The 10,471-nt window shown below is 33.5% G+C and overlaps 2 protein-coding genes across 2 annotated transcripts; one reads left to right on the forward strand and one right to left on the reverse strand.

Annotated features, from left to right (window-relative positions):
• Positions 1 to 187: 187 nt before the first annotated feature.
• Positions 188 to 4,718, reverse strand: LOC131608694 (pyruvate dehydrogenase E1 component subunit beta, mitochondrial). Its single transcript, XM_058880207.1, has 15 exons — positions 4,608 to 4,718; positions 4,452 to 4,496; positions 4,298 to 4,351; positions 4,128 to 4,208; positions 4,008 to 4,034; positions 3,843 to 3,905; positions 3,310 to 3,396; positions 1,917 to 2,042; positions 1,634 to 1,767; positions 1,450 to 1,522; positions 1,278 to 1,343; positions 1,140 to 1,178; positions 875 to 999; positions 679 to 793; positions 188 to 587 (listed from the first exon to the last, which is right to left on the reverse strand). Exons 2-15 carry the CDS (start codon positions 4,473 to 4,475, stop codon positions 519 to 521), a joined length of 1,083 nt encoding a protein of 360 aa, XP_058736190.1. The 5' UTR covers positions 4,476 to 4,496; positions 4,608 to 4,718; the 3' UTR covers positions 188 to 518.
• Positions 4,719 to 6,848: 2,130 nt separating this feature from the next.
• Positions 6,849 to 8,391, forward strand: LOC131611086 (uncharacterized). Its single transcript, XM_058883207.1, has 3 exons — positions 6,849 to 6,979; positions 7,463 to 7,618; positions 7,924 to 8,391. The coding sequence occupies exons 2-3, from the start codon at positions 7,481 to 7,483 to the stop codon at positions 8,008 to 8,010; spliced, it is 225 nt and encodes a 74-aa protein (XP_058739190.1). The 5' UTR covers positions 6,849 to 6,979; positions 7,463 to 7,480; the 3' UTR covers positions 8,011 to 8,391.
• The last annotated feature ends 2,080 nt before the right edge of the window (positions 8,392 to 10,471 follow it).

Raw genomic sequence — 10,471 nt, forward strand, 5'->3', positions numbered from 1 at the left:
GCAAAACATAATATTACTTCAATAAAATTGGTAATCCACAATTCATTTGATATGTACTCACATGTATCGATATTTCTCTTTCTCAAAGTTGACCATAACTATTTCTCAAGTACTCATGCATGACTTATCAACAAAAAATTAACAGTATTAAAAACAACAAATGAGGAAAATCAAATACTATCAAGAATAAATTCAAAACACTAAGCAAGTTAAATCAAAAAGTGGATCACTAGGTTGCATACAACTTCCCTTCTTGTGTTTCATTGTTATTAAGCGTAAACTTCCTCTCAGAAATGCTGAGAAGGATAAAAAAATTGTATAGAATCTATTGCTCCTGAAAATTTGGACAATATTATGCTTACATCACAACTTTTTAAACCAAAGCCTAACAGAATCAGTGAGTAAAACCTCTTTCTTTGTGAGGCTGTGGTGGAAATTTGGGGGGAAATTATTTTTGGTAACATTGAGTGTTACCAAAGAACAAACCACGACATAAAAAATTTCGGACCTAAATTGATTTAGGCAGCTGCGGCCAAAGGCACAGATCTGTGGCATGCTCTCTTTGCAGCACGAACGATATCTTCAACCTGTACATCCATATATACCAGCAAGCAATCAGATTTACATGAGCCATACACGTGTATTGAAACGTCAAAAGTAATATTTAAGAAATAGTACATGTGGGACAGCCAATCTCTCGAGATTAGCTGCATAAGGCATGGGAACATCGGCGCCAGCAATTCTCTCAACCGGTGCATCAAGATAGCCAAAACTTTCCTCGATGACAGAAGTACTGCACAATAGAAGTAAGAGCTTAGTCAACTTCCGAGAGTTAACCAGCAAGATATAGCGAAACTATTGTTAAGAGATAAACCAGATTTCAGCGCCAACACCGTGCTGAGGAAACCCTTCTTCAACTGTTACCAATCTGTTGGTTTTCCTTACGGAAGCATTGATGGTGGGTCGATCAAGTGGCCTGATTGACCGTAGATTAATAACCTATGTGTAAAAAGACCAACACTCATTGTTTTAATCATAACCAAAAAGAAGTTGCATAAAGGGTCGAAATTCATCAAGCTATAACCAAAAAGAAGTTGTATAACGGGCTGAAATTCATCACAAGTTATTTCGAAGCCTACCTCGGCACTGATTCCTTCCTTTTCAAGTATCTCAGCAGCCTAAACAAAGTAAAAAAAAAAGTTATAAATAGATGATAATTAAATTTTAGAACAAACAATAAATATCTAGAATACAAAATGGTCTTAGGGTAAACAAACCTTTAGAGCAAAGCCAACCATTTTTGAGAAGGCTGTAATAGTCACATCTTTTCCTTCTCTCTCAATCTGTTAAGGGAAAAGCGTGAAGTTGACAAGAATGCTAAATTACATAATGTGCGACACCAACAGATGCAAGAAAGTTGTAGTTCAAAAACTACAGATAATTAAGTACCTTTGCTTTTCCAATGGGAAGGCAAAAACTGGAATCAAGAACTTCGGCAGAAACAGGGAATGATTCACCATATCTAGAGCACATAACTCATCAAATTAAAAATCATTTAAAACTAGAAATAATGCTGGAAATCTTCAAGCTTCAACAACTCGTTTAAAACTACTAATCAAACAGCTTAACTTACAACAACTCATTTTCAAGGAAAACTACAGGATCAGGGTCCCTAATAGCAGCTTTAAGTAAACCACGGGCATCTTCAGCTGAATATGGTGCCAAAACTTTCAACCCAGGGCATGAGCCATACCAAGATGCATAACACTGCGTAAAAGCAAAGTTGTAGGGCACACAAATATATACAAACACTAAAGTATATATGCTTAATAAGTCATAAACAAAGTAAAACTGTGAGTGTTGCAAACAAATAGTTAATGGAAGTTTCACAGAATAAAATGCCAGGAGAAACATACATGAGAGTGCTGAGCACCGACTCCAGCAGCAGCACCATTGGGTCCTCTAAAGACAATAGGTACAGATATTTGCCCAGCAGACATGTAATTTGATTTTGCAGCAGAATTAATGATGTGATCTATTGCCTGCAACACAAATCAAGATGAAATGATGATGAAGTGGGATAAGTTAGATAGGAAAAAGCAAAAAAGCCAAGAAGATGAAGGGGATGGTTAGATTAGTCTTTAGTAAATTGATTTTAAATGAACTTGACTCTAAATAATTGATTTTAATCAGAAACCTTTTCAAGTGAATGTATTAATGTTACATGAAAAATGATTTTAACATAAAGAACTATTTAGTATCGACAAAAATCACCTTTCGGTGAGTGATTAATAATGTGGGTATACAGAGGAAGAAATGCCAACTGACAAGTGTTGACAAGAAACAAAATTTCGGCAAAAAACCTACCAACTGACAAAATCTAACTGATTTACATTGATTCCATGTTACTTTCAAATTAATTAAACGCCACATAATTGGTTGATTTATGACGTGTCAAGGCGCTGTAAACAATAAACTAAACCAGTTCTTTCAATAAGGTCAACAGGTCTCCTCAAGTATCAAATCAATAGTTTAGCAGGATAGTCAATCACAGGGTTTGGTAGGTTGGGTGTCCTTCCGCAATACATAAAGAATTGTTTTGGAATTCGAATGACCAAGCTACAAGATCACCAAGACACATTAAATAGAGACTGCTACAGTATCCCCCGTCATATATCTGTTGCAATTTTTGCCGTGCCTACCCTTCTAATTGGACCTCCACGCCCCCTTCCTTTTATGATTTGAGCTTTCACAACTCCCATAGTTTATGTTTATTGCTGCAACTTGCTGCCATTCTTTGCTCTTTACAGAAGTTTGCATACTGTTTTGCCTCAGTTATCAGGGTTTTCAAGGATTGTACATCTATACTGTATTATCAGGAATTCTTATTATTAAAGAATAGTATCTAAAATTCTAGGTAAATTGAGTTTTTGAGCATTTATTGCATCTTAAATGAACACTTTGTCTTGTATACATAATCTTCAATATGGTGATCATCTTGTATTGCATGCATAATCCTCGATACAATTCGTATTGTATACACAAATACACAGAGAAGTCAATATGTGTCCTTGTTATATTAATGATCATTTGGAAACTCGGTAACACAAGTACTTTTATCACGCAGAAGACATAAACCATAAGATGCCAATCTAATGATCTTTCGTGGCAGCCAACTTTTCATGACAAAAGTGTTTTTTTTTTAAGTTTATTCATTAAGAGCGTGGCTTGCAAAAAACAGTAAATTTAACACATTTAATTGCACACTCAATTTAAGAAATAAATAATGCAATTGAGATAAACACTAACCTGCATGGAGAAGTTAAATGTCATAAACTCCACAACAGGCTTTAGACCATAGTAAGCAGCACCAACTCCGATCCCAGTAAACCCAGCCTGCATTTTATTTAATGTTCAATAAGCAATTTTTACGAAATATAAGTTAGCAAAACCTCACATAAGGAAGACATCCCAACATGACACCCCCAATGATATCAACGGCGAACCATGGCAAAGAGCCAAAATTCCGACATATGGCTCCGCCATCCCCATACCCGCCATGGCTGATATATGACAACACTTCACCCCATGCCATCATATTACCAAAATTTGAATTTGTTCATTTCTATTAGATGGTTTCCCTATCATCTCGAACAATAAAATTCATACCAATTCACAACCACTAGTGAATAAACCTTATAACAATGACGGGCGGGATTAATATGTTTAAGAAATGTAAACATTGAAAGTAGGACACAATATCATCATTAAAACCTCGAAAAATAAACGGCTACAAAAATATGACATAAAAAAGTGAGGAAAGTGTATGTAAGAAATATAACCTCGGTGATGGGAGTGTCGAGAACCCTTTCAGGACCATACTTCTCTAACAATCCCTTGGTAATCTAAAACAAAAGAACAAACAAAATCAACAAATTAAATCAATTCAAAACAAAATAAACCCACATCCATCCAAAAAAACAATTTGATCAAAACAAGTAACTAACCTTATAAGCACCTTGATATTCTCCAACCTATAATCAAAAACACATAAGAAAATGAAAAAAAAAACATTTTTCAATATATATATAAAAAAGTTGAATTGGATAAGTAGGTAGGTAGTTTACCTCTTCACCCATCAAAAAAACTTTAGAATCAGCTGACATTTCTTCATCAAGTGCAGAATTAAGAGCATCTCTCACTGTCATCTAAATAATAAAAATATAAAATTTAATTTCAAATTGAGAAAAATCAAATTAGAGTTTGATAAATAAGAAATAATCAAAAAAAAAAAAACCTGTTTAGCTGAAGAAGATAGAAATCTGAATGCGGAGAAGGAAGGGCGAATAGTCTGAAAATGAAAAAAAGAAAAGAAGGTTAATTTGTGAAATGAAAATTCAAAACAGAAAAAAACAAAATTGATAATGAGAAATAAGAAAGTGAAATTGTACCTTGTTTCTTACAACACCCAACATGATTGATTGATTTTGTAGAAGCTAATGAGAAAAGCGTAATCCATAAATCAGAATGGATTAATTAAGGATTGATGAAGGAAGATGAAACCCTAGAAAAATGGAGATCTGGGAGAGAGAGAAGAGAAGAGTTACCTGAACGAATCCGATTTGAATCGCCACTCACAGATCAACCAAACTATTTTCCTTCGGATTTTACTCGCTTTTTTTTATACCAAAAATATATTCTCTAAGCACTATTCTGTTTATAAATATTTTCTCATTAATCATTATAAATTAATTTTTAAAAAATGTAAATTTAAAGAGAATCTTACTAACCGACTAAAAAAAACTAAAGTGTATTATTGTGATTATTTTTATAGTATAAATATTAAATAGAGAGCATTAATTGTATTTGATTATAAAATAATATGATTTGTATATTAGGAAAGGAACGAACGCCAATGCCACCAACCACTCGCCACTTGGGCCTCCAAAAGTACAAGTAGGTGGTACACGATCAAAATAAAAAATGTTATCATACTCTTTTTTTTTTTTTTGAACAAAAGCCAAAAATGTTATCATACTCATATTAACTCGTACATGTCCTTACTCCTACATTTAGTATTGTACTCCTATATTTTTCAAGAAAATATCAATTTTACCTTCTAATGTTTTTAATCATTTTATTATTTTACTATTAAAAAATCAAAAAATTGCACTCTTACGCCACAAGAATATTTTCTGCAAGTTATCTGATATATTAAACTACAAATCGGTACATTTATATAAAGACTTCTGGTTTACATGCGTCTCGGAAGACTTTAAAAATGTGTTCTATAATGGCTCAAACCAAACTGGAACATTTTGTTAAAGTCTTTCGAAATACAATTTTGTAAAACGAACACTTTTTTCCATTGTTCCGGAATGCTTTTTAGTTTTTTTCCTTTTTTTTAGGTATGGAAATTTCACACTAAATTTGCAACAAAAAAAAACTACTCAAAGATACGTTGCACGAGAAGAAGTTATAAGATGGATTAAAGAGATTGGAATCAACAATAAAGTGATCGATAAGATCACTTATTCTGACACTGAAACAGGCAAGAGGGAAGAAGCAACAAAGTAATATTTGGTTGCGATAAAGAGGGAAATACAAGGACAAAAGTGAAATTCAAAGTGCGACTAAGAGATGTGGATGTTCATTCAAAATCAGGTCGACTTCAGCAAAAGATGGGTCTGGTTGAAAGGTTTATGTAAAATGTGGGGTTCATAATCATGGATTACCAGATAGATTAGAATGCCATTCCTTTGTTGGTAGGTTGACCACATATGAGAACCAACATGTTGTTGATTAGACAAAGAGACACGTTCTGCCTAGACTCATATTGATTTCGTTGCAAGAGCGAGATCTTGAAAATGTCACTCGGTTCACGCAGATATACAAGCATAAGAGTGTGATAGAAAAAGAGATAAGAGGCCCAAGAAGTGAGATACACCATTTGTTTAAACTTATAGATGATGCAAAATATGTTTACTAGAGTAAGAAAAAAGATGACTCAGAAGTTGTGAGAGATATTTTTTGGGCTCATCCAAATTCGGTAAAGTTGCTTAATATTTTTCCCGTTGTCTTGATTATGGACGCCACTTATAAGACAAACAAATATAGACAACCTCTGTTTAAAATAGTTGGCATGACATCGATCAAGTTTACATTTGCGGTTGCATTTTCTTATAAGGAGTGTGAGCATACAAAGAGTTTTTGTTGGGTCTTGGATAAGCTATAGCAATTGTGTGTGAAGAAAAATTTACGAAAAAATGTTTTTGAATAGACGCAACTTATTTTAACTTAGTATTTGATGTACTCGGATATGTACACCTAGTAAGTAGTCATGCATCGGCAATGCAATAAATATGTAAATACCAACAATTTTTCTATTGAAAGAAACAATTGGATCATTAAAAAAACAATTAAAATATGAAAATACAACTAAAAAAAATCAAATTAAGTGTACAAAATTTTCAAGTATTTTTTCGAAGATTTGAAAACGAAAAATAAATCAAATAAAATAGAAAAACAAGAAATTTAGGATTTTTAGGACGGTGTTCCGTATTTTGTTTCAAATTACATGACTTTGATCCCTGATTATTTCCTGATGAAATGACACTGTAAAATTTTGATTCAATGTCGATTTTTTAGAAAATGCGTCTTTGAAGTAATTTGCTGCTTGATTTATAAAAGATGCGTTCGAAGATATATCTCCGAAAATTTTGAAGACATTTTCGGATTTTCAAGGGTGTGGGAGAAGGAGACGGGTGGAAAGAGAAAATCCCAATTTTTATTTTTTGTTTTCAAATTTAGGCTCTGTTGGTTTTGGGCCAGCCCATAATATATTGGTTTTTGTATGGTTCTATAGAGAGGGCTTTGGAGGCATCCATCTAATTTCACTCCCAACTTTCCAACTCAAACCCTACCAGATTCTATCTTCCGTCTGCTACCTCCTTCTTCTCCATCGACCATCGAAATCAAGGTTTGTGCATTCTCTTTCTCTACACTGTTGTTTCTGAGAATTAACTAACTCAAACCCTACTCTTTTCCATCGTCCTGTTTTCCGTTGCCCCATTTCCCCTAAATCCAATTCAAGTGTTATGTATAGTCTCTATTAGTTCTCAAGTCCCTCATTGCTAACATTTGATTTTGATTACGTCATTATCTCCTTAATTTATGGTTACGAGAGGTGACTTGTGAGGACATTGTAAAAGAAACTCTGCGCATGACTTGTGGTTGGCATGGGTGTTTGATTTTCATTTGTAGGTTGTAGATTTTATTATATTATTTTGGTGTAGTTCTTTATTTTACCAACTTATGAATGTCGAGAATAGTGTCTAGTGTTACAAACTTACGAAGATTATGTATTTTCTATTGATTGCAGACTATTGGGCAGTGTAAGAAGGTGATGTTTGTGTTGAATGAAATCTCAATCGAATCTGATCTATTTGTGTTTATTTTGCAGGTAAATTAAAATAGATAGATGGCTGGCGCATTTTGGGCGACCCGCGTGCTGGAGAAAGTGAAGAAGCATGATTCTGGAGGACTCCTTTGGAAGAGAATCAAACTCACCACTACCCGTAAAGCCAATGCCAAGAAGCGTCTTCTCCGTGTCTGGCAGGTATTTGAATAACACCTCCCCCAACTTGCAATCACCCTGCTAGTTTAGTTTCTTATGCTTATAGGTTATATTAGCTTAGCATTCTACGTTATTAATAAAATCGGCTCCTCATACCTAGAAAAAATGATTAAGGATGTTGCTTTGTTACGTTATCTTCTTCTTCTGTGGTTGAAGAGCCACTTCCTTTTGTTTTTGTTCATGTATACTCAGTTATTTTTGTTCCTGTATTATTTGTTTCCAAAGATAGAACATTCGTTACGACTGTCAATGGCTAATGTTATGGTGTTTTTTTTCCTTTTCGGAAGAATGAAGCTGTTCTCAAGGCATGTTCTGAACCAGCTCCTTCAGGAAGTTCTTCTCCCGCTGCCAACAATGTTGCAAAGAGTAGTTAAGTTAAAGGGTGTCTCCACTTAAAGGTTTTTCCAACCGTATTTTAGGTTCCCAATTCTGTATTAGTTTTTGCTCAGGAAGTTGAAAAACTGTAGCAGGATGCTTCAATTAGCCAATGGTTTTAACTTCCTTACAAAAACCACTTTGTACGTTGTAACCTCTTTAGGGCGCATAAGCTGCAAATCCATTACTGCTTTTTAGAGCTTGAGCTGCATGATGTGTCATGTGTAAGGATTACTATCTTTCATGGTTTTTTGTGAATAGTCTTTTGGCTATTTTATGAAAGCCAAGCAATGGTTCTAAATTGTGGTTATTGGGATGCATATTGCAGTTATTTTGATGTGAATTTGGTTCATATATTATTACATCTGTATTAAATGTAACCTATGATACCCCTCTTTTTGAATCTCATCTCCCGATTATCTCCATTTCACTACTGTGCTGAAATCCTTTGAGCTACTTGAAACTCCCTCAATTTATACTTAATACAGAAGAGGAGTGGAGAACACGTTGAGGCTTATGCATCCTCAGTCTCTACACTGAAATTAGTATGTGATGTGGTTGCAGATACTACCAGAATTGTAGGTAAGCGGTGACGTGGTTCACAATTCAAAATTATGATCTAGGCACGTGTGTTCATATTTCATTGCTGATTTTGGTTTTTAGGTCATCAAACTACTTGCAGCGAGTAACTCGGGTTTATGGGAATATCTTTGATTGAACTCGTGTGTTCATCTTCAATCAGAGACATCTTCAATTAGAGATATTATGATCATATGAACTCGTGTGTTCATCTTCAATCAGAGACATTTTCAATCATAATATCTCTGATTGAAGATGTCTGGTTATATGGGAATTACTTTCCTTTTATGATGTCAGTTAGTCACGATTTTAATCGGTACATATTGTACATTCTGAATATTGAAAGGTAAACTTCATTTCTGAATAGTAAAAGAAAACATAGCTCCTCAAATCTTAGTATGAGAAGAAATATGGATTCTGTTTTCAGAACTTTTTCCTCACCCTTTAATATCAATATCAGTTTGAATGTAAGCATTCGGAAAAATCACCGAATTTGTTCTGTTTGAATGTGTGATTTTGGATATTTTAGTCACCAAATTTCCACCACAACTTCAAGACTTTCATTTTCTATTGTGGCCCCCAAGCATATATAGATTTATTTCACTACCTTATATCACATGAATGTGATAGAAATACAAAAATGATAAGTCATTGTTGCACAGATAAGAAGCAACCCTTGTAGACTAAACTCCGTCCAAGCAACACCACATTTAAAAAGTGGTTAGTTTTGGAGCTAGTCAAAGTTGAAGGATGATAACTTATTCCATTTTTTTTGCAAGGCAAATTTGTAGAGAAAATGATAATTAACTTATGAGTTTAATGAATATGCACTGACAATGTAAAATAGTTTTACATTATGATCTAATAGAAAATCAATAGTCTATCATGTCATTAAAATTTTTTTAAAATAAAAGTGTGATGTGGCTGAATACATGATTGTGATTAGTTAAAAGTGTCAGTGTCAGTACATCAACCCTTTCTCTTAACTTATTTATATGATTGACTTATTCAGGTGAGGTGAGGCCATGTACATGTAGTATGGTATGGTCTACCATGATAGGCTGCCCACGTGATTGACAAAGTCAGCAATTCACATACTTGTCTCATTTTATTTCCAAACAATATGAAAATGAAAGTTATAATAGAAAAGATGACGTGAAGAACTCTAACAGCTTCATTAGATTGTTCTAAGCCACTAACTATCACAAGAAACTTTGGTCGGCAATTTATTCATTTTCTTATTCTTTTGTCTCCTTGACCTTGTAATTCTACTATTGATTTTTGATTGCAACATTTGAAAAAAAAATTTAAATAACAAGGTTTAAAAAAAAATTACCAAAAAAACAAGTTTTTTAAAAAATTTACCAAAGTGTCTAGGTTTTGAAGACCCCCTGGAGTATGCGCCAAATGAATTGGCGCATTAGTACAAAAATTAGGAGCATGCGCCATATGATTTGGCGCAAATATGGATTTTTTTTTTTTTTTTTTGCTTTTCAAAAACACATATACGCAAAATGAATTGGCTAATTCAAGAAAATTTATACTAATGCGCCAAATGGTTTGACGCATACTCTAGGGAGTCCTGCAAAACCTAGACACTTTGGTAAATTTTCTGAAAACCTTGTTTTTTATGTAATTTTTTTTATAAACATTGTTATTTAAATTTTTTCATCGCAACATTTTGTTTAACTAATTAAATTCGTATGTTCAATTTTTTCTTAAATTTCCATGCAAATTAATTATCCTCATTTGACAGAGATATTGGGTTTTTATACTCATTAATTTTGGAATAGCAAAATTGGTTTTAAAAATGTATAATTGATTATTGGACTCTTTTATGTTTTTCTTCAACCACTTTAATCTTATAAACCTTGTACATTT

The sequence above is a fragment of the Vicia villosa genome, linkage group LG6 (assembly GCF_029867415.1).
Source record: "Vicia villosa cultivar HV-30 ecotype Madison, WI linkage group LG6, Vvil1.0, whole genome shotgun sequence".
Lineage (NCBI taxonomy): Eukaryota > Viridiplantae > Streptophyta > Magnoliopsida > Fabales > Fabaceae > Vicia > Vicia villosa.